The sequence below is a fragment of the Dermacentor variabilis genome, chromosome 1, assembly GCF_050947875.1.
Source record: "Dermacentor variabilis isolate Ectoservices chromosome 1, ASM5094787v1, whole genome shotgun sequence".
Lineage (NCBI taxonomy): Eukaryota > Metazoa > Arthropoda > Arachnida > Ixodida > Ixodidae > Dermacentor > Dermacentor variabilis.
This window is the reverse complement of record NC_134568.1, coordinates 164,565,058-164,589,829: the sequence shown is the minus strand read 5'-3', so window position 1 is coordinate 164,589,829 and position 24,772 is coordinate 164,565,058. Positions and strand designations below refer to the sequence as shown.

Here is a 24,772-nt window from a genome sequence, read left to right as displayed (position 1 = left end):
AGCGCGCCTGGCTGCACAGCATGCATCCCCGGTGGCCTAGGTGGACGAGGTTTATTTTTCTTTGGCCCATCGAGATGGTGAAGATTAGGAAGGGTCCTGGTGACGACGGTGGCATGACTGAAAGGATGGACGGACAGAAGGATGAACACAGCAAACCTAGTTTTCGAGGTGTTAACTGCTGCAGCTGCGAAGGGATTAACAGCTCGTAAAGGTGGTGCGATTAAGTTGCATACCCTTCGACCCATGTTGTGCAACAATCTCTCACAAATGCTTAGAGCTGTGCTGGTCCCTGCCGTGTCAAGTTCAGCCTTTTTGCAACTTGTTACATGAGGGGCACCTATTTTAACACCGACATCAGTTTCATAAAAAATAATAATCAGTAGGTTACTACAAACAAGCTATATTGCTTTTATTGGCACGGTTCCAAAACACATTTGCATTCTAGACAGGTTTATTTCTCACATGCGATAATCCGCACGCACACTCAATAATACAATATGCATTTTTAGACAGCAGTGTAGCCACCGTCGATAGGTAGAACGACCCCTGTTACCATAGATGCCATATCGCTGAGAAGAAAGAGCACCACATCTGATATTTCCTTCGTCTCTGCAAATGGAACAGACACCCACTTTTATATGTCACTGTTGTTCATGCAGGTAAAAAAAATGGTTGCACTAGTTCTTATACAGGGTGTTTCAGAAAATGCGTTCAAAATTCTATATATATAGGGAAGAAGCGATAATTAAGCGTCTTTCTTAGAATTACATTTACAACAGATGTACACCTTTGCAAATTACTCGAGGAAATAATGAGACTAGCAATTAAGAAAATTAGTATTATTAATTTTTCAATCGAAAGAGTAACGTAGTTGATCCTAATTGCTAAAGGGGAGATGAGCAGTCGACTAACGTGTTGAATTACGGTTATGTCTAACTGCGCTGATTTTTATGTAAGCTAGATCAGAACCAGTGTTTAATGGCTCTAATCTAATAAAACGTTGAATAATAAACAGAAATGCTATCTAATTGAAATATTAGGATATCAGTTATAAAGTTTCGTTTCTTTGCTTTTATTAAAAAATATTTCTGAGAAACTTTATAGGTATGCAGCTGAAACTGATTCTACTTTTTTTATATAAGGAGGGTGCAGTTTTGGTTTAGTTGATTGGACATGTTTAAGCTTACAGCGCGAAAGCTAACAAATTTATGCGGAGTGTTACGTGCCAAAACAATGTATAATTATGAAGCGTGCCGTAGGGGGAGGGGGACAGACTACTGGTTAATTTTTGACTGCCTGGAGTTCTTTAACATGCACCCGATGCATGGTACACGGGCGTTTTCAGCGCAAGTAAAATTTGGACACCAGAGAATAGAAGGAATGAGACATGGCGCCGCTTCATATACACCAGGCGTTCTTGTGAATTAAAATAAGAATTCTGGCTGTAACCATTCCTTCGAAAAAAAAGTCGTAAGCTCGAGGGTCAAATTATGACCAGTGTTCTAAGACAAATTTATTAAGAAACACAAGATTTCTGAAGTAAAGGTGTGCTCTTTTTGCCTCATTAAGTCTCAAAGAGATTCACAGAAAGTTCACAGACTCACAAAAAGATCTTTCTCGAAGCTTTAGCGGTTGCAGTGAAACTGGGGCCAAATTCACAAAACATTTTTTTAGTAAGAACTTTTTATGGTTGGTCAGCCGCCTTCAGCAATGATATGTTCGCTGTCACTATTGCCAGGTTGTTGTTCTTACAAAGGTGAGACGATTTAAAATTTTCGTTCCGCAAAAGTTAGTACAGAATGCTTCTGCAGTGTAATATCCGCCATTTTTTCCCACTTGCATCTAGAAGCAGTTATTTTCAGTTGTCTTTTACTTTTTCGTGTTGCTATACTTTCAATGAAGAGCCAGAAGTCCGCCTTGGTGATTCTGTCGATTCCGTCCAGTTCAGCATGGTATCAAGACACCCTCCTGGTGTCACACCGAAGGCCTCGAAGACTTTCTTTTCAGAATTGTTCCCATCGTTATGATAACTACTGGCGCCAGACACAGCAGTTTTCACCATGGATGGTTAAACAAATGTGACTACTTGGCAAGTACACCAAGTGAGGCTGTTCGAAGACACGTTCGTGTTCCGAGTCCGCCCACTGATACACTTTCTGCGGAGCTCAAGTGCATATGGGTTATCTCATTGCACTGGTAAAACAAAACAGTTGGGAGCTTTCAGAAAAGCGAACAATTACGAAGCGCACAAGCGAAATGGTGATGTAAACATTACAGCGCAAGAACACGGGGACAATAGGCACAGCGCCCTGGACAGACACACTGGATAGCGGCTGTGCTCCGCACTGTGATTTTTGTCCAAGTATTCTTTCACTGTAACTTCTTTATTATAAATCAACTCATACAAGAAAGCGTTGTCCTAACGACCGGTGATAACTAGTGATAACCGATGGCAAATAGATCGAGACAAATATTTTTTGCCAAAACTATTGCAGCTCTTTGCACGGTGTACTGAACTAAGGAAAACATTAAATTAATTAAACACATTTCTAAAGCCACAGAGTATGGTGCAATTTTTAAATGACTCAACATGCATACGCGCTTGCGACAAGGCGGAAAGACGTGTCACAGAAGCCGGAATATTTTGAAGTCAAAGTACAAATTTTGGTATATATTGGTGGTCATCCCCTCTTAATTATCACATCTTCTTTGTTTCTAAAAAAATAGTTCGGAAGAAATTCTGTGAACACCTTGTATGTTTTCTAGAATCCGCTGTTCACACATCACACTTTCTTTCTCTTACTCGCGATCGCTGAGAACACGAGAATGTGGACAGGAGCTGACAGAAAAGTGAGGCGAGGATGTTCGGGATATTCAAGAATGCGCTTAGTTTGGCTCGGTACTCATCATTTATCCTGCTTCCTGACGTCTCTATACTGCCCCTGTAGCTATTCGTACCTGCGGTGCATGTGTTAGCATAGTTCCGGAGTAAATAGCGGCACAGGGAAGAGGCAAGCGCTGAAGAAGAAATCGCTTCCTCAACGCACCGTGCTGCAATGCATCTGACGGGAGTACAGTACCTGCAAAGCGGCCGATTGGGATCTTGGCTTTCATGGCAGCCGCCTTCTCCGGGTATTGCTTCCAAACGGCCACGCCCATGGCTGTGTTGGTCACGGTCGGGTTCACCGAATTCACACGAATCTGCGATGACAACAGAAACCAGAAAACGTGCAGCTATGCATCTTGAACATGGCTCATTTTGCTTCAATAAGGCAATGGCTTAGAGGCCACTAATGTTGCGTCTTTAAGATGAATGTAGGAGTTAGGAAAGCGTACGGTAATATATGGGTTAGAATTATCTTACTTTAGGTTTAATTATGGCGCTTGTAAGTCACCCACACCTCTAGACTTCTTTTTTCTTATATCGCGGTGAGAACAGGAATGAGTATGCCACGGCTAGATAATTAATAAAATACTGCATATAAAGTTTCTTTGTTATAAGACCAAGGCTTAACCATCATATATAATAGGGTATATTTATTTTTTCTCATTTATGCATCTTGTCATTGTTCTAGGACACGTTATTTAATAAAAAGCATGCAGAAAGATTCCAAGGGTCACAACTTCCCATAATATCAGCTGTTTTTCAGGTTCTGTTCAAAATGAAATATTTTAGACAGACCACAATGGTTGAAATGTCCAGTCATGTTTAGAACGCTTTTCTTCAAAAAGTCGGTTTCGCCCGAAAGGCGAAGCCGACTGTTTTTATTTATTTATTTTATAATTGCGATAGCAAATTAGTAGACAGCTATACGAAGTGAAGATAATAATTTTATCCGTCTTACAGGTTTGTAAACATTTGCTTACTAATTAAATTAACAAGCATGATGTCATGCGCGAACAAGTAAACATGAACAACTCATCTCACTCGATGACTGCAGAAATTTGCTGTCAAAACGCTGGAGTGAGGAAGCGCGGCAGCAGAAGCGAGCGAATTGACTTTCGTGTTGCCTGTCACTTCAACGCGAACTAAGTGACGAAAACATCACACACGAAGCTATCAGCACTCGGCGCACTCTGTGCCCATCGCAGATCACTTTGAAGATAGCGCCCGCGCAGCGGCGCCATACAAAGCTGCCGCCAAAGGAGAATGCGCGCCCCCTCCCTCCCCGTCTCCCGGTGCCTTGCGGGCGACGCAAGACGGTGCGCTTCTTCCCTTGCACGCTCGAGATTGAGCAGCCATCGTCGGCTTACAGTCACACGCTTTCACTCGCACAGGCAGCATGCGGCGCGCAGCGACGATGTTATCGCCCTTCGACTTTATACGGAACACCACGGCGACAGCGGTGGCACAAACGCGCCTGAAGTGTCCATATAACTGCTATCGCAACAAAACTTCAGTGAACCTTAATCATATTGTTAGTAACGGCCAAACTGTGTGCTGAATTTCAGCGAAGGTTTATTCGTCCTGCAATCTAACGTGCACGGCCACCTGCTGTTCTTGAACATGTGATCCTCTGCGAGTATAACTGCGTCAATCAGTGGCATGGAAACACCCGGAGAAGCTGTCAGCCATTATCGCAGGTGAATAATTCCAGCTGTGAGCAAAGTCAACCAGGAAAGATAGAACCTTAGTTTGGGCTAGTTCGTTCGTAGCTCCGATGAATCACGCTCATGTGTGTATTTTACAGCTATGTGCCTTGTACCCTTGCCTTTCTGTTTTTTTCTTTCGCTTCGTTCACACATTCATTAAACCACGGAATCTTTGCGGCACATACTTCTCAGAGCGGAACAACGCGCAGCGTAGTGCCGCATGGAAGCTCACATGGCTGTGGCGGAGGCTACACTCCAAAGCCATGATAGGCTGCAACATTCGTCGCGTTACGTGTCGCATCTATGTGCGCAGTTTTTTTGTAGTTTATTTATTCTCTCCTTCTATCATCTCTACTACTTTTTGTCCTGTTATCCCAGCACTGGCTAGCCAGCTGGTATTTATACGGGCTAACTGCTCTGTATTTTCCTCTCTTCTCATGTCTTTCTACATTCCGAAGACACCACAGATTCTAGCCTGACTGTGCACCAGGTTGCAATAGTAATGACAAACTGGCGTCCTTTCGTGTCCACTTCACATGATATGAGGACTGGTGCGAAACAGCCCCCCCCCCCCCCCCCTTCTAGGGAATCAGTCCCATATACTTTGGCGACATTAGTGTAAATGGTAGTGGGAAGGGGGCGGGGCTGTTTTTGCACCTGTTGTTGCCATCTGTAACCCTCCCCCCCCATTCTAAGCTTTACCTTTTCAGATAAAAAAAAAGCCTTGTATCAGCAGCCACTGCGAGTAGTGCAGCGATGATTCTGTTTAGGATGGTATTTTATCTGCTTTCCATTTCGTGGTTGTTTACGGTCTATGCGCAACCTGTTTATCACGAAAGGGTTGTCATTATTATTGATAAAATTGTGAGGTGATCCGTTAAAGTGATGTTACTAAATAGAGTATACGTATCACTGATTAGGTATTTTTGTGCCAGCGGATCTGCGATCTTCGCACGGGTTCCCAGTCACCACCACAGGAAAACTACCAACACGTTCAATGAAAGTCTCAACACAAGCTGATGAAATGCGAGGGTGGAAGTGTTACGTACATTGTACGGGCCCAGCTCGAGCGCCATGACTCTGGTGAGCATGTCGAGGGCAGCCTTACTGCCGCAGTACACGGCGTGCTCGTGTAGCGCCGCGATGCCGGACTGGCTCGAGACGTTCACCACGGCACCAGACACGCCGCGGGACTTCATGGATCGCACGCATATCTACGCACAGTGCATTCGTCTCTGTCGTTGGTACCTAAAATATTGTTATTCAAGAGCTGTCAATGGGGAGCAGTGAGGTATACTGATGCAATACCACGTCGAAGGTAACGTAAGGTCGCGTTCAGTATGTGTTGCAACGCGCGAGCCGTGGCTGGAACTCTCTGTGCCGAGGTTTGGTCGCGCTAACGGGTGTCTCCCTCACCAGACATGTGGACATGGTTCAGCCGTTCCAGCAATGTACGCCAACCCCTGTGCGTCCTCTGCTTTCCTCGGATGCAGTGCGCCCGTCGTGAAGCGATAATGCACCAGGCTGTCGAGGAGCAGCGGCGCGCCACGACGAAGCGCGCCGCGCTACGCAAGGGAAGTCGGGCCTCTCTCGGCGAGAGACTGCGTCATCGCTTCACAAGGACACCGCATCCGGAGCAAGCAGACGGCGGAAATCACAGGGGTTGACGGGCCATTACTGGAGCCGCAAAGCGCTCTGCACATTTTTCTTGAGCGCGACACACGTGGCCACGTAGTTATTCCTTTACTACCACGGAAGCCGGCAGATGAAAGATATTGCGCATGGTTTGTTTCATTAACTGCTGATACAACGTGGGAAGATAAGATACTATAGGAAGGGTTAATAGTGCTTTCAAATCACATACCGTGTGTCCCAGCTAAATTTAGCCAAGTTGTACGAAAAAATATTAAAAAGATGCAGAGGGTTCAAGATACAATTTTAAGACATACCGTGTTCGGTTGTCACACGTTCGACGACCGAATACCGGAGGCCATAAATTCGTATTTTGAAGTCTGTTTCTTTAACTTTTTTTTTCGTTGAACAGCTTGGCTAACTTTACATGGGACACCCTATATAAAGGGTGCCCCAGCTAATTTCAGTAAGAGTTTAAAAATATGCGAATGCCACGTAGCTGGACAGAACAAAGGCAATGTTGTTGGCCGTCTCTTGGAGACTGAGATTATTATTTTTATTCCGCCAAATTAGATATTTATTCTTAATTAATTCATCAACTTCTCAAGTATTATTAGATTAAAAGTGTCAATGAGAAAATTGTAGAGCGACATGAGAAACTCCCGATACAGGTTTCTGTTGCTCAATACGGACTACATAAAAGTGTTTTTCCGTGCCGAAGGAAGCCTGCAAAATTACACGCAAAATTGCGGCGCAACTGGCCGCTCGAGGCATTTTGCGTGTGTTCGCGGGCTTCTTTCACGCGCGGAAAAACACTTTTATGTAGCCCGCATTGAGCAAGAGAAAGCTGTATCGGGAGTATTTCATGTCGCTCCACAAATTTCTCATTGACACTTTTAATCTAATAATAATACTTGAGAAGTTAATTATTCATTAGGACTAATTATGTAATTAGGCGGTATGAAAAAATAATATGAGTATCTCCAAGTGACGGAAAACAACATTACCTTTGTTCTGTCCAGTCACGTGGCATTTGCATATATTTAAACTCTGGCTAAAGTTAGCTGGGACACCCTGTATATAGACTTCGGGACGAGCCTTTATAATCGTTAAAATCTTTAAGGTCTTTAATAGTAGCACTTAAGTGTTTTAATGAATCGCTCCAGCAGACCATTTACTTATAAAGTGCGTTCATAGGTAATGTGTAAGCAGTTTTAATATAATCGTTATGCTAAACAGACGGTTTATGCGCTGAGGCGGACGCAAGTTTCGCGGAGAAGAGTGAGCAAATACATAAATAACAAAGATGTGTGAACTACCTTTCTAAATTTGGTGATTACGGTATGTGTTTATATTAGAAACTAGAAGACAATCCTATTCGAAACCAACTTCATTTTGTTTGACACTTCTAAAGCGCTTGTGCTCCGAGATGATTATCAAATTTAACGTTCTGTGCGCTAGCTTCGCATTCACAGGCGGGAATCTCGACACAAAAGACGAAACCAGCAAATGACTCTTAGCCGATTGCAAAGGAAAGGGTAAAGACAGTCTTGTTTGTGGTAGCCGAGAGCAGGAGCACCGCTGTTTTCAGCTCTTCCTGGCTTCTAGGCTGACGTGCTATACAGAATGAGTTAGGTCACATTGGGGGCTCGTCCTTTTGTCGGGGCTCCAGCCTGTGAATGCCAAATTAGCGTACTAAGTGTAAAATTTGACGGTGAATATTTTGGAACTTAGGCGCTCTGTAGAAAAATAAGAAAAAAAATGAAGTTCACTTCGATTACGATTGTCATCAAGTTCATAAAATAAACATACACTGTATAGTCGCGAAAAAGAAAAAAGTTACAAAAATCGGCGGATCCCACAGATCTGTAGAATCGCTGATAAGGGAAACTTTCCTTGATGTTTACTGAAATTTATTCTCTTCACTTCTCCTTCTTTTTCACTTCTACGTAGCTCAACGTAGCTCGCTTGATAGACGACGCTGTGGTTCTAGTCTATACTTATCTTCTTTCTGCACACTTGGCTGCTCTTGATACCGACTTGTTCAATTATCTGCAGCTGAGTCTTCCAATTTGGCTCTTGTTCTGTTTGTCTGTTTGAGCGCTTAGTGAGTAGCACGTAGCCATTCTGCTGCAATGGCCAAGCATTTTCACAGAACCAGTGCCACATGCCGAGTTGCACAAGTTGTGCATTGCGCCTGATACCTATAGCGACACATTCCCAGTGGCCCAAGTTGTTGTATCAGTAAAACAGCAGCAACCAGCACCCGCAAAGTGCGGGAATAAGCAAGGAAAGCTTCGCTTTAAATAGTTAAAAAAATTTTTATGATTATGTATTTGCTTCCTCTTGGCGAATCTTGTGTCCTCCTAAGCACATAAACTACCTGTGCAAGCAGCATTTCCGTCCTCATTGCTCATTGTATATCAGCAATATAAGGAATGACACGAACGCACCGGGAAGATTAAATTCAACCTCGAAAAGCAACAACGACGACGACGACGAAGACGGGGCAGCGGTGGCAGCACTAGCGGCGGCGGCAGCCGCCGCCGCCGCCGCAATACGACAGCGCGCCAGCGCAGTCCCGTGGTTTTAGTTCAGATTTCGCGGGCTTTCTTTAAACGCAAAAAAAAAAAAAAAATGGGATCGGTCGTTTGTGAACTCCCTCTACAACGCAAAGAAACGCACTTGGTCCCAAAGTAAATATAAAGATTTCGCATAATTGATCTGCGTTTATTAACCAATTAAGCGCAATATAAAAAAATACTCTAAAGAGTTCCACGGGACGGCAAACCATATTTCGTTGGTCTCATTCAGCTGCGCTTAAACACTTATTTAATATCCTTCGTTCAAGTTACGTGAATCACCCTGTATATAGACAAAGAGTTATTCCCTCGGCGGGAGCGTCAGTGTGCCTCACAACCTACCTGCGAGATGTTCACTGCAGCCTTGAAGTTCACGGCGAAAATCCTGTAACAAGTTGAAAGAGCCACGTCATGCGTGCCATCCGCAATGAATAGCTTTGCATGCATACGTCACGTCGGCGTCGAGTCACAATGAGGATCTACCATTTGAAATAGCTCGCTCATTGTTATCTTGGAAATGCTTTTCAACGTTCCTTGACCTCTTATACATTACAACGAAGAACAACGCGACATGAAGCTACATGTATATAGTGCTCTTATGCGTAGTTATACTGTATGCTATGAGCTATCTATTATTTATTTTACTTTATACAACATACAGGGTGTCCCAGCTAACGTTAGCCAGAGTTTAAAAATATATGAATGCCGGAATGCCGCGTAGCTCGACGGAACCAAAGTAATGTTATTTGCCGTCGCTTTGAGATACTCAAATTATGTTTTTCATTCCGCCTAATTAGATAATTAGACTTAATTATTCAAGTTCTCCAATAATATAGACGAAAAATATCAATGAGAAAATTGTAGATGGACAGGGAGAACTCCCCATACAGCTTTCTGCTGCTCAATACTTGCTACATAAAAATCGCCACGCGAGTGGCCGCTCGAGGCACTTTCCGTGGATTCGCGGGCGTCTTTCACGCTCGGAAAAACGCTTTTATGTAGCACGCATTGAGCAGCAGAAAGCTGTATCGGGAGTTTTTCATCTCGCTCTACAATTTTCTCATTGACTCTTTTCATCTAATTCTAATGTTTGAGAAGTTTATTCATTAATTAGGACTAAATATGTAGTTGGGTAGAATTTTAAAAATAATTTGAATATCTACAAGCGATAGCAAACAACATTACCTTGATTTTGTCCAGCTACGTAGGCATACGCATATTTTTAAACTCTGGCTAAAGTTAGCTGGAACACCCTGTATACGCGTAAGTAGTCCATTAAAACTGCAGGAATTTAGGTAAAGATTTGATTGAGATGGACACGAGGGTCGGCATTATACAAAGGTACCCTTGCTAGTGACTTCTCGCATAAGCCCCTATCCATTTGTCAACGTCGAGAAGAACCAGCAGGAAATATTCTGGCTTGTGCCAATATTAAAGAAAATTTCTTAAGTGTTGCGAAGTAGACATTCTGGGAGGTGATTACAAAAAATATTAAAAATTAATCGCAAGGCCGCTGATTTGCAATCATATACGTGTTTTCTAGCTAACGTTGCCAAGCTGTTCAACAAAAAATAAAGATAAAAAAAAACACGCTGCAAGATACAATTTTAAGACCAATGGTGCTCGCTCGTCAGCTCTCTGACAACAAAAAACAACAAAATTCTATCTTGCACCGTGTTTTTAAATTTTAATACCATTTTCACCCGTCTCGCCTCGGAGGAAAACTGCTGAACCATTTTTAAATAAAGTTTATTTTCTCTCTCTTGGTTGGTTACAGCTTGGTTAACATCAGCTGGACACCCTATAAAGTATAGTTTGAACAGCTATTTATTTTAGCGGCTGTCCCGGTTCTTGTCGGGTGGTCAGGAATTCGGAAACATCACAAAGCTTTCCGGGCGTGAACCGCACGACTAATAGTTGAGAGAACATCTGTAATAATAGTTATCGTGACGAAAGTGATCAAAGCCACCTATCCGTACCATTGTTTCGGGTGCGTGCTATTAACAACGTGTCAACTGCGACTCAGATATGGATATTTCTAACTCACTTTGATAATATTGTGATTGCATCGTGTGCAAAAATTTTGATTTCACATTTAAACTATATTTACGAAGCGTTTAGGTTCTGCGTTGGCTGACTGCCAAAGGTCATAGAGAGTTGAACATACTACAACAGAATTTCGCGGTGACATAGCATTGAACAACATGAGATTACTGCGGATTAATAAATAATTGTTTTGAAATTGGCTTAAAGTGCGATTTATCTCCGACTCAGGTAACTCAGATGGATAAAAGGATACCTACAGAACAAGAAAGCTGGATTGATCACGAACATCGCGACATCTCGGTAAGCTATACTTAGAGGCATGAGAAACTATGATATATACCGCTTGTGTGTCTTTCAATTAAACTAGACGTGAGTTGCTTTCATTCTCATGCTTATATGTGTCATGCGAATATCATGTAAACTGATTATGTATTCTACCTAGGTACAAAGCATGGGACGCAGCTTCCCGTTTTGCAGCTGTTCACTTTCTCATCGTAACGTACTCAACCCAGAATGACTGTGTTCATTCCCTTATTTACCTTTTCTGTTTTTCTCACACTCTCTGGTGGGACGCAACCCTCGCTTTTTATTTAGAGATAATTATCCACGAATGTGGTCCTTCTGAGGAGACTATGGAGCCCCCTGTGGTGCCCGTGGACATCTGCACTTCCTCGCAATTGAACATAAAAAAATAATGACATATTTTACTGGGCGCGTATTCACAAAAACCTCTTGCACTAGAATCGTTTGTACAGTTCCAACGAATCCTGAAGCTAAACATACAATTAGGTAAAGTGGCCGGCCGATGGCAAAGAGCAGTTATGAACGAGAGCCTTTGTGAATTCGGCCCCTGGTCCGTTGAGGGTGCTCTAAAGTGCTCTCACTACGCTAAGCTGGCAGTTTTCATGTCTCTGGCTTCGAGCATAGAAATGGCACCTTCCCATTTTAAAATGGGAGAGTGCTCGAGATAGGTCGAGGTGCGTTGACATGGCACTAGGCATTCCCGCTCTTAGCTCCTGCTCGGGACAGTTGTAACGCTGTAAGTGTGCTTCGTACGAAGGGCAACATCAGTTTTACTCGCTAATTCAATTCCTATATAGGGGCTTTTCCTGCACAATTTGGGTTCTAATTCCCAAAATTTTCTTAAGCTAAAATGTTCGCTAGATCAGATTCCAGCCAATCGTACTGGGGGAATACATGTATTTACAAGTGCAGCCATCCAATGGCAAACCTCACTTACGAACGAGAAGCTTCGTCAATACAACTTCTGGTTCTTGGTCAATCCGCGGTAGTGGGGTATGCTCATTAAGTGGAATTGGGGAAAAAGTCAGCCATTGTTACAAATTATACGCTTGTCTGTAGCAGCTTCGCGGTTGAGCTCTTATGGAAGTTGCCAATCGGTGTACGTTCACAGCACCCTTACCGCTCTTAAAAGCCGACTAGCGTTTGATAGAGACGCACTCCCTTCGTTTTAGAGCAAGAGCGACGCCTAACCCTGCTGATGTGAGTTAAAGGAGGAAAGCGACCGGTGTAAAATACCTTAACAGATATGAGAAGTGCTGAGATTATATGGCGGCGTATGATGAAAGCAAACAAGTGCGGAGACACCAGATAAACGTACGTTAATGACCATCACAAAATTGGTCCTTCGCATGCGATTTGTAGGTGATTACGATGTGGAACTTGCTTGTCAATGGTATCCGGCTCAATTTCCCCGAATGCTTCAAGTTTGGTGATGCCAGCGTTGTTCACAAGCAAATCGACGTCACCGATGTCGGCCAAAGCACGCTTTGTGGCGTCCCAGTCGGATAGGTCTACGGCCACAGGAATGACATTGGTCACCTAAGAGGAACGATGGAGATCTGTGAACCAGTGTATCTTTCAAACTTGCGAATACGTGCCAAGCCTATTAAGCACTTATAGGGAAGCACATAACTGGAATTGGAAATAGGGAAAGGAAGAACCACAATAAGAAGTCCGGGCCTCTGTCAAGCTGCAGACCGCAGCTATTAGCCCTGTAAACCACCAAACTTGTTTTGGAAATAAAGAACTTGAATTAAAGGCAACAAACGCACAGACCCCGGCATGACGCGTGTGCACTTCTTTTTTTGTCCGTTGTCCTTTGTGATGCTTCTACGGCGAACGCAAATCAACTCTCCCAAGCCTTATAGTGCGCTAAACGATTAAAGCTGCCCATAGAAACGTACAGGAAGGCTTATATACCTGGCAGCAGCTTTTGTTTCCGTTCTCTTTTTTTATGTGAGTGACCTCTTTTGCTGCAACGGGTGCAAGCAGTTCAAAGAAGATATGTAATTGCCTGGAATCACAGTCGGACTGGTGCTCATTTTTCTTTTATTATACTGCAAACATGAGTGAGGAGTTGGGAAATGCGGCAATCATGTACGTTACTTCGTTAGCGAAGCTTTGGTTGAGACATTGCAAGACGTGGCTCTCTAAGAGAGATTTTTGACTTGGGATCGAACCAAAGATCCTCCGGTCTCAAGCCGAGCACTCTAACCTCGACGCCACGGCTCGCGAACAGGTGCATTAGGTGTGCTCAAACGTCAATGATTTATTTTTATGCTTGTCTCGTCCACCGTACAACAGAGTTCATCGCGAAGCGGTGCCCACAATGTTGGCGCATGCGCAATGCGGTGCGCTCTTCCTTCGCTGCACTGTAGTGTTCGCATTGCGCTGCATGCACTTTTTTTGGTCTAGGAGGTTCATGAAGCAAATGCTCAAAAAATAAAAAAATAAAAGGAAAGAGAAAACAAAGCGCCAGGAGTAATATAGTCAGCAATTGGTGCCAATTGTGGCTAATGGAACTCAACATTAACAAGTGTAAGTTTGTGGGAGTATCCCGATCTAACGATAACCTGCCTGCGTACTACCTGAATAACGTTGCTTTAGAATTAACAAGTTCATATAAGTACTTAGGCGGGCACAAAACATTTAAATTAACGTGGAATCATAACGTCGGATACATAATTAACCAAGCCAACCGCCTGCTCGGATATTTACGCTGTAACTTTTCTCGTGCTCCATCTTCTTTAAAATTACTACTTTATAAAACCCTCTAAGGGCCAAAATTAGAATAGGCTGCAGCTATATGAGGCCCCTTTCACGAAAACCTAATAAAATATACCCTTGAACTAATCCAAAACAACGCAACTCGTTTTATTTTTCGGAACTACAACCATGCTGCGAGCGTATCTTCAATGAAATCAAATCTGGGTCATAGAAAAAGACATTCAAAAAGAGCGGACACTCTCCCATAGAGCCCAGCGGCCGAATTGACTGCAGTGAACCACGCGGATGGGATTAACATCTTCTGGTTTCAGTTTCGGGGGCACGCGTTTTAAACGGTACGTAGCACGCGTTCCGCCGGCTGCGCTAATCGACGCGATATCGTTTATTGTTTCTTCTACTGCTCAACCGCGCGCGTTCTCAGTACGGAATCGTTTTATTTATTACAAATGATTGCGAACCATCTTGACAAGCCTCCATCGAATCTGTGCCGCGTGGAATTTCATAAAGCAGACGCAAGACACCTTGTAAATAAGGAAATGTTTATTTTGCTGTCTATAAATGCTCGTTCCGGGCTTTTTGTGCGTTCATCCAACGTTGTGGCACCAGGTAAGCAGCAGTAGTTCTCGTACGAAGCTCCACCGGACGCATCAGCTGAAAAAATTACAAGCATGTGTTATTTTGGTGTTGAAGACATTTAGGACTACTGCGTGTAGAGGCGAAGCGTGCGCAAGTCGTGAATGGGCGGCATTACGAAACAAAGCAATTCGCTTCTACGTACACGTGGCGTAGAAAATAGCCGACTCATCCCAAACAATGCCATAAAATACGATAACATCTGATTTGCAAGCGCTCCCCATTTCCGGTTATTATTTATTGCACGTTAAGAGCACAAATACACGGGCGACTGCGCGTTTACAAAACAATTTGGACTCAGCGGATGCGATCGTAAGCTCCCTACACAGAAGTGGCCACTACACAGGCTCTCAGCCAGGCCATGCTAGACGCTGGCAGAATTCCTTCTACTCGCACTTACGAAAATGCGTGGGTGCAAAGCCTGTTTTCAGTCGTTCAGAAGACAGATTTTTCAAGTTCTTGGTTTTTGAGCTCCTCGGCGTTATCTTTTGCGCGTTCTGCCGGCTCAAGCACCGCACTCTAGTGTTATCACTCTTGCCAATCGCTCGTCACGTTTTCGACAAGCGTGAGTACCGAAAGAAGGTACATGTTGTTGCGGGGTCACGAAAAGCGTCGCAAACTTATCCCACTGACATTCAGTACACGCCAAACTTGCTTTCTCACCACGACGAAGCTGCTTTTCGCTAACTGCGTCCCAACGCCAGGCGCGGTGAGCGTACCTCAATAGCATCCCAAAAAGTAACGAAATTGCAATAATGTTCGGGGTCTCAGAAAGCTTAACGAACTTGCCCCAGCAATATTCAGTACACGCGAAACTAACTGCGTGACACGGCCGAGCTGCTTTTCGCTAACTGCGTCACAACTCTGGACGCGGCCACTGCGCTCCAAAGTAACGAAATTATTCACAATAATGCTGGGCGTCAGAGAAAGCGTCAAAACTTGTCCCAGTAAGATTCAGTACACGGGAAACTAACTGCGTCACAAAGCTGGGTGCGGCGAGAGAGCCCAAAAACTACCGAAAGAATGTTAAAATAATGTTGGGGCTCATAAAAAGCGTCGAAAATATCTCCCAGGGCGAGTCATTAACTCAAGTTAACTACGCCAGGACGGTAGAACTGTTTTTCGCTAACTGCGTCACAAGTCTCGGTTCCATGCCGTGAAATCCTAAATTGGTTCAAATTAGTCGCAGACTGTAAAACAAAATTTCTTACCTTGCCGCAGTCCAATAGTGCAGTGGCGCCGTGTTGAAGTGCACAAGGAACGCAAGAATACGCCGGGAGCTCAACAAGCCAGGCTACATCCAAAAAGAAAATGAGAGAGAGAGAGAGAGAGAGAGAGAGAGCCCAGGAAAAATCCGGAGGGGCTCGGGCCCCGGAGGCCCCCGTAGTCGGCACCTATGACGCAGAATTCTTTAAACATATCTAGTAGTCAGGGACACGCAAGTGCAGTTCCCACAAATGAGTTCAGAGAATGAAAGAGTCGCTGGAGTTTGGCATTTTTTTTTATCAAAGAGGGGGAAGTGCTTACTGCATTTACGCACAGTTCGGAAGCACGGTGTCGAGTGGTTGTTTCACTTACTTTTCAATATTGTTTAGAAGGCTGAACATTGTAGAATACTTTAGATGCATGCTTTCTGTCAGCGTTGGCGGGAGCGTGCTAATCAGAGCTCTAATTTACGAGTTATCGGAAATAAATGGATGTAAACTTAGACCTCAGTTGCATGTTGTGGGACTTCTAAAACAAATGAAATACAGCAATACAAAGGTGTATTAGCCGAGCTGCGTAGCGTTTACATTTGAGATCACCTCTTTTTTGCCATCGTAAGAACATGCTTATAAAGGTAATTATGATCGAGGGACTCGTTAGGGGAGCACGTGGCCTACCGCTTCGGCGGTTGCTCCCTTATAGATGAAGGTGTCATTTAATTTTCATTTTTATCGCTTAGGAGTAGCTCCGTTGTTAATGACCGGTACAGAAACTTACCGGTTATTCATCAGTAAGACAACTACTTTTAATGAGAGTGTACTATAATTTGCACAGTGAAAAGACAAGCGAGCGCGGACACTTTCGAACGACGATACTGTCCGGGACTGTTGGGTAGAAATAAGAACGCTTTTCGGCCATGAACATTCTTCGCGATAAACCGGCTATCTTCGCTAACCTCATCGTCGCTCTCATAATTTTCATGATTGATCGACTACTGTCCTTACGAAGCGCTCTAGCGTACGAAATGCTTTGTAAACTCAAGGGTCTCTAATAGCCGCTATATATTATGTATAGCATGCTGTTTTGGTGCGGCGAGCATGTGTTTAACATAGCCCTGCCTACATGTCGCATACGTGAAGTTTGAAATAGTGTCCTTTCTTTCTTTTTTGGCGGTAATACCACCTTGGTTATCGCCTTTTCTAAATTTCTAATGTATAACACTTTTGAACGTTTCTTGATGCACCGTAAATTACAACGTACTGCTAACGAGTACAGGTGAAACAAGCCTTTATATAGTCATCGTCATGCAGCAGTCAAACGTTTCAGCAAGCCCTTGAAGAGCAGACATTGCTTCTCGTGGTTGCGTAACAATAAATAACTAAATAAATAAATAAAATAAATAAATAAATAAATAAAATAAATAAATAAATAAATAAAAGTTTTACGGAATGCATCAGGTACGATGTACCAATTAGTTCAGCTTGTCTTTATTTTGCACTCAATTCTAAATATGAACAGTCAGTCCTAAAAATGCAATGCTGTGAAAAAAAAAAGTGTCTCTGTGCGTGGGACGGGGGGCGTTCATACTGTAGCCGGAAGTAGGTGCAAGCATGAACTGTTTTAATGTATAACTAGATTTCTTCAACGCTTTGCATTGTAACGAAATTATGTTGCAAAATTGTGTAGCTCAAGTTGGGAAGATGCAGAAGCGCGTATCTGCGAACTTTGTTTAGATTAGGCGGAAACGATTCGTCATGTTCTCTGCCAGTACCCGCACTACAATGTGCAGAGACAATCGCTTTTCGTCGTGCTGAACCAGTTGGACGACCAGCCTCTGTCGGAAGAAAGAGTTTTGAAACATCGATGCGACTTAACGTCGCATCAGAAGGCCGTGCAAGCGCCACTGGGCTTCTTGAGATCGACCGGCACGTGGGAACGCCTGCGATTGGAACGCCTCTTCTGTTGCCTGTTTCAAGGCGAAAGCCTTTCTAGGCTGATGGTGAAGTTTGTGTCAGCAGACCTGAACGCCGGAGTGTCCGCCGAAGCGTCATCACGCCATATGAAGACAGATCAAACACAGATGAAAGAATGAAAAATGATTGATAGTAACAGTTAAATAAATGATAATGTTATAATCGAGATTGGTAGAGGTTACTAGTGACTTGTAATGACTAATGGTGACTCCGAAATGACCACTACGTCTAACGACGGCTTGTAATGACCACAATTGATTAGAATTGACTAGAAATGTCTAGTTATTAGTAGTAATGACTAAAATGACTACTAATGACTTGTAATGACTCCTAATGACTACAAAATGACCAATATGTCTAAGGACGGCTCATAATGACCGCAATTCATTACAAGTGACTAAACATATTTACTAGTGAGCAGTAATGCCTAATAATGACTGAAATAACGTGTAATGACTACTAATCAGCTGTAATGACTACCAATAACTACGAAATGACCAACATGTCTAACGACGGCTTGTAATGACCACAAATGATTACAAATGACTAAAAATATTAGTGAGCAGTAATGCATAATAATGACTGAAACGACTTGTAATGACTAGTAATAACTACGAAATAAGCAATATGTCTAACGCCAACTTGTAACGACTACAATTCATTAAAATGACTAAAATGCTTAGTGATGACCAGTAATGACTAATAATGACTGAAATGACTTGTAATGACTACTAATGACTATGATATGACCAACATGTCTAACAACGGCTTGTAATGACCACAATTGATTACAAATGACTAGAATGCTTAGTAGTGAGCAGTAATGACTAGAAGAAAGAAGAGAAAGAGAAGTGGCAAGGAGAAAGAGGCGAATGATAAGAGGAGGAAAAGTAGGCTTTCGCCGTTCACCTCTTCTGAGATATTTGAAGAGACCCTGTAATTTTTTCTTTCTTTAATTTATCTTGATTCCTTTTTTCTTCTTTTTTTCTAGTTCGTTTTTTTCCTTTTCGCTCTTTGTCGTCTTTACAACCCCTATAACCCCCACCCCAGTGCAGGGTAGCGAACCGTTAACTTGCCTTTGGTTAACCTCGTTGCCGTGCCCCCCTCTCTCTCTTTCTCTCCATGTGTCCACTTCCACCGAAGAAATGCTGTTTCAGGGGCCCAAAGGAATGACGAAGTAAATGTGGCGGCCCGCCGGCGTTGAAGCGCTAGGCCAACGCCGCAGAATGCAAGGAGATAACGCAAGCTGCTCGCGGGGCACGCGGGTGGGGACCTCGGAGAAGTGACGAAAAACGGGGGGGTGAGGCAACATCGACGACACAGACGCTCTTTTTCCAGCCAGTTTCGGTTTCAAGGAGCCTGCCAAGAGGAACTACTTGTTTGCGTAGCTCCCACATGAAATCTGCTATTCAAAATTTGATCGTTCGGATAGGTAGTGTCGAGGACGGGCCCCATAGTACTAATTGGCTGTAGCCACCTATTGTTGATAATTAGGAAATTAATTAGCATAAATTCGCTAATTAAGCACGTTATTGTGGAAATTGCTCTTTATCTAGAGGCTGCCTATCCGTACACTCAAATGGTAAACATAACGTTACCGTGATTTATAATTTTCTAATTTTAAAGATTTGGTGCAGCTAAAAAACACCGTGTATAAAGAAAATTACGGAAACAGGTTACAAGTGATAGCGTTTGCTGAAAGAAAGAAATATACGGATGGCATATACATATACTATATCAGGCATATAAAGATTATATGTAATGTAATAACGTTTGTTGGTAACTTCGAAATTCTATTAACAAACCTGCAGTTCTGCTCCAATTGTCAGGACGCCGAAAACACCACTGTAGAGGAACGATATGTACTTGAAGGGCCATATTAAGGAGCATATATACAGTAGCAGTAAACGCATCTTTTTTACGGATGCCAATTTCGAGAGTAAAAATGTATTCGTGCGCAGTTTAGTGAAGTAAGTAAATGAGGGCTGGTGCAGTGAAGGACGATGTGTTTACGCCGCCAAGCAAAAAGAAGTTACAAAAGATAAACCTCCGTGGATGTGGTTAGAATCCTGCGTCTTTGTCATTTGATCGCACACACACTTCATCCGTCGACCCGAGGGACCAGCCTGAAAAAAAAAAAGAAAATCTGAACGGCGCTGACAAGGAGTATGCTCCGTGCTCCGCAGCAGTACGTACGTGTGCTTCGCGGCACGGTGTCTCGGTCTCAAAGAAACGTGCGCGTTCGTCGCCCTCTAGCCACGATGACGGCGTCGTGAAGGCTGGGACCGATTTGCCTCGATACAGGCGGGGTCGTCGTGCGTCTGCAGACGAAGCCGCAGGAGCACGACTCGGGAGACGGGAAGACAGGAATCGGAGTTATCGCCGGTGTCAAGTAGCTGACGGGCGAGCGAAGGAGGCCGAGCGTAAGCGATTAGAACCAGCTCCAAACGCCAAACGTCGTCGCGTTGCGGAGGCCGAGGCTTTAGATAGTTAAATACAGTAGCGCATTGACAACAAAGCTGTTGCTCTTCAGGGAACAGCGTTCCCTGAAGGGTGAGTAGAAGAGTCTGCAACTTGTAGCGTAGGCTGTCTATCATCGAACAGGTTAAGCTACATGCGGCAGCTTTGCAGCCTTTTCAGCTTTTTTTTGTTTTACCAATCTCGACTGGTACATTCTGTAGCAGGTTATAATTCCGAGGTGACCTGCCATTATTGTATCCATTCCGCACTTATTAGTTTGGCGTGTTATCAACAATTGAATTGGGGAACATACTTGTTTCTGCAGTTCAGTCAGTTTTGCACCGTCAATGTCTACAGCGATGACAGTAGCGCCAAACCTTGCCAAGTCAGCGGCGATCCGCGCACCCATTCCTAGAAAGGATGAAAATAAAGGAAAATCAGCGCGAAGTGGTGGTGAGGATGAGTAAAACGCACAACCGATGAGCTCTTATATTAGAAAGTTCGTCAACAGTGGGTGAACGTAAGAAACTTATAGCTTAAGCCGGAGCCAGTGTAATGATAATGGGACTTGGCTTCGTGAAGACAACAGTGCTTTCCTTGCCACGGTTTAGTGTATAGCTCTCTGGCCTCCAATGTCGAAGAGACTAAGCAAGAAGGAAATGGTGAGGTGAGCGAGCGGAGTACGGGAGATGAAAATGTTGAAGCCATGCGCGCATTATGTGGCATGTTTTGCGCTGCAGCGCAAGACATGACGCATATTCTTAATATATCTAGTTCTATGCTCGCATAAGTTTCTCTTTATGGCAACGTGACACTTACGACCTATGCCACCTGATGGTGTACTTACACACAATTAAAAACAAATTCGTGCAACTCAGAGTAGAATGCCACTCAGTAAGCTGCTGATTGACCAAGCTAAAATATTTAGCAGAAATGCTATGGTCTTGTGGGACAAGAGTGCGCGACGATTTACTGACATTTACACGAAGCCTTCTACGTGTGAGTAAATTTACCCACCTGTAGTACGTTTCGAGGCAGTGGTTCGTTTATAGTTTGTCGAAAAGCTCTTTTACCCAGACTGAGACTGATGGCACCAACACCACATCATTGCGATGCCATTCTCTGCAGCCGTATATACTGCTTCTCATGTTCGTGCACCGCATAAGAAGGGAACAGTTTGTTTGACCAGCTCATGATCATGCACCGTGCATATACGGTGCATCTTAAGTCACGACAGTTGAAATGGGCTGCACGGTACGCGTCATCAGAACGATAGTAAGCTCAGGCGCTTATTGGCACTGTCGCATGGCAGTGACGGTAAACAGGCAAGAACAAATCACACTTGAAGAGGAGCACTTTTAATTTTATTGGGAAGCAACTGTGCAGTGGTGATAGGGATAAGTACTGAACGGCGGTCACCGGGTCGATTGATGCAGTCTACACACGGCCCCTACATATAAAGCGTCATAGCGCATTTTAAATCACCCAGCAGTCATCTCAACCATTTGAAAAACTTCTAAACGTATTGTGTACCGTGTGATAGGGCCCGGCTGTTTACTTGAAGCAGGTGCAATATTCGTAAACCCAGAAGAATCTAGGCCCATATTCACAAGGCATGACGTATACCTTAAAGGTTTTTTAGAACAAGCACCAACAAACAGTTATAGTGGACGGGGCAATAACGAAGGCACTTGGTCAATGACAAATTGCTTTTACAAACGAACAACTTTGACTTCACACCTAATACATAAAGCGTGTCTTGCGCAATTGCTGTTACCCGCCGCGGTATCCCAGTGGCAATGGCGTCGCACTGCTGAGCTCAAGGTAGAGGGTTCGATCCCGGCCGCGGGGGCCACGTTTCCGAAGGAGGCGTAATGCAAAAACGCTGGTGTATCGTGCATAGGGTACACGCAGGTTGTCCAAATTAATGCGGAGCCGCACTACTACAGCGTTCCTCAAAATCGGATTCTGGTTTTGGCGCGTAGAACCCCAGAATTAAAGGTTTCCTAAATAGTGGGAGATAAACATTCATAGATCAGATAAAGCAACCATGATAACAATGACGACGCGATATAAGCAGAGGATAAAAATAAAAGGCACAACATTTCACGCAGAATATTGGCCATTGTATTTTGAACAAACGGCCATGCAAAAAGAGGCCAAGATGTTTATGTTTCAGTTCACCATAATGGGCAAAGCTCTAATGGGCAAAGATGGGAACCATAATGGGCAAAGATGGGAACAAGCTCTCGTGTATAAAAGCACCTGCGCAAGCAAATATGAGGCAAGGATATTTATGTTTCAGTTTACCATAAGGGCAAAGGTTTAGTGGGTGGGAACGACCGCTCGGGTATAAAAACGCCTGCGCACGCAAACATGCGGCAACGTATTTATCGCGCGCATAGGGATGTAAGGCATTACTGTAATAAAAATTCACAAACTTTGTAGCGCCGTTACAACAAGGTTTACTGATGCACAGCGTCAGGCAAAACTTCGCTGGAATGTCGTGCTTTCCACAAAATCGTGTTTTGTGGCGCTACACAAAAGGGCGGTCGTGGAATACAAGGTAGCCTAAAGCTTGATATTTCAGGAAGCTCCAGAAAATACATTTTCGCGTCTTTACTGAATTTATGGCTTTGAATTGAGATGTTGTAAATTGTAAAATACATACTTTAGTAACAAAAATTTGTTTGCGATTGCGGTACAACGTAGTTCGATATAGCAAACACTTCATTTTAAATCCATAATGGTATAGTCGCTTTCAAGCTGGCAAAACCAATATTTCCCACTGTTGTGCATGACTGCGCTAAACAATCGCGCTATTGCACTACAACACGTGTCTAAACAGCGCCTCCCCATGCAGCTTACAGAATTCCCTTCAAGCCGAGTGTTGCGTCGCACTGGTAGATAAACTCCAGGACAGGGCTTAAGGGAGATGAATATAAACGCCCGTAGGAAGAGACTCATGCAAAGCGCGCATAAATTTCCTGTATTGTGAATGGACGCACGGCTTTAGAGATGTCACAACGCTGTGTACTCGTATATACGCACCGCTTCTTCATATCATTATCATCATTCATCAGCCCCTTTCCTCCCCGTCCCTTTTCCCCAGAGTAGAGTAGCAGGCCAGAGCAAGCTTTAGCTTTGGTCGACCTCTCTGCCTTTCTGTAACTAAATCTGTCTCTCTCTCTCTCTGTTTACTTCCACGTGGTATTTTTGTCTCACAACTGCCGGAGGAACCATGGTCGTTTCCTCGGTCTTGCGATTCATGTGAAAAAAAAAAAAACAGAGAGAACTTTTATTTCCATACTTCACGAAACGAAGCGAGGTATTTTCGGATCAGGCCAGAAATAGCACCCGCTGCAGTCAAGCCGAAAAAATACGGGCAAGAATCGGCCCCTACGTGGCGTAGAAGTCACCTACCTTGCGCCGCGCCCGTGACCACCGCCCGTTTGCCCGAGAAAAAGGCCTCCATGCCGCCTTTGTTGCTTGACTTCTTTTAAATCCACCTCCACTTAAATCGCGGGACATGCAGGAACGCCCTGGAAGACGACTGCTCTCTGCTTGCTGCCCGCAACGCACTGCGCTTTATGTTATCCGAGGTCGAAAGATTGCTGAGCCACACGTGCCCACCGAAGACACGGCAGGAGATAGCTTCGGGGCTTGTTTTGAAACTGGCGGGGCGCGGAAGTGGAGCACCTACCAGCGATAACGACGCTGTTGTTTCACTCTTGGCTCGGCTGCAGTGATCCGTTCACGCTTGCCGGATGGTGTGACTGGCGGAGACGAAAGGGAAAACCGGAGGCTGGAAATAGCGAGAAGAGATTGCGGGCTTTTGCGCACAGGGAGATCCAGTTGAAAAGTGAGCTGTCCTTCGCCCGTATGGACCGAAGAGATACACGACTCGCGCAATCCATGCTAAAGCCATTACTCAAGAAAGATGACGGCGAAGGAAGGCGTGCTGCATTCAGATCATGACATATATTGAGCGCGTGGCCTCCTCAGCTGCTATGGCGTTACAAGCGAGTGAACTTTTGTCCCTCTCCAGTGTTTAGTTGGATACCACCAGCTCACAATTTTGGGCATGTGACCCATCGTAGTAGTTTCCGTAATTCGTAGGGCGTTGAGCCATTCTGAAAGCAGTTTCTATTTTTGTTCCGATAAGAACAGGTGGGATTCTCAAGAAAAATAAAATGGTCTTTTTTGCATAATGATTGCCGAGCAACACATGAGAGGAGACGTAAGATATTTTTTGTTTTAATTACCACTCTTACTATAAAATGGACGTGCATTATCAAATGCACGGAATGCTAGCCTGATATAGGTAAAATAATTTTACCATTTTGCCCTAATGTCCCAGAATAATATTCCGCATTCACGGCAATAAAAAAGAACCACATTAACTTATATAAGCTTAACTAATGCTACACTTCTAATTTAATCAATGCAAACTTCCTTTATGAAAACATGTTTTGACCCCTACATTTTTAATAAAGGGAAAATCAGACATCCACCCGTTCGTAGCAATTGCTACAACGGTGGAATTTCGAGGTTGGGTTTGTACGTATGATTCGATGTTGTAGGATTGGGACGAATACCAACATTTATCATTATGAA

General features: G+C 43.9%; 2 protein-coding genes across 2 annotated transcripts in view; one reads left to right on the top strand and one right to left on the bottom strand.

Annotated features, from left to right (window-relative positions):
• Positions 1-24,772, top strand: part of LOC142589566 (uncharacterized) — a 179,693-nt gene that overhangs the window by 41,201 nt on the left and 113,720 nt on the right. The window lies entirely within an intron of this gene.
• On the bottom strand, positions 384-23,783 carry LOC142587743 (L-xylulose reductase-like). The gene is made up of 7 exons (XM_075698958.1): positions 23,579-23,783; positions 20,469-20,566; positions 12,541-12,695; positions 9,150-9,192; positions 5,643-5,807; positions 3,081-3,201; positions 384-609 (listed from the first exon to the last, which is right to left on the bottom strand). Exons 1-7 carry the CDS (start codon positions 23,628-23,630, stop codon positions 506-508), a joined length of 738 nt encoding a protein of 245 aa, XP_075555073.1. The 5' UTR covers positions 23,631-23,783; the 3' UTR covers positions 384-505.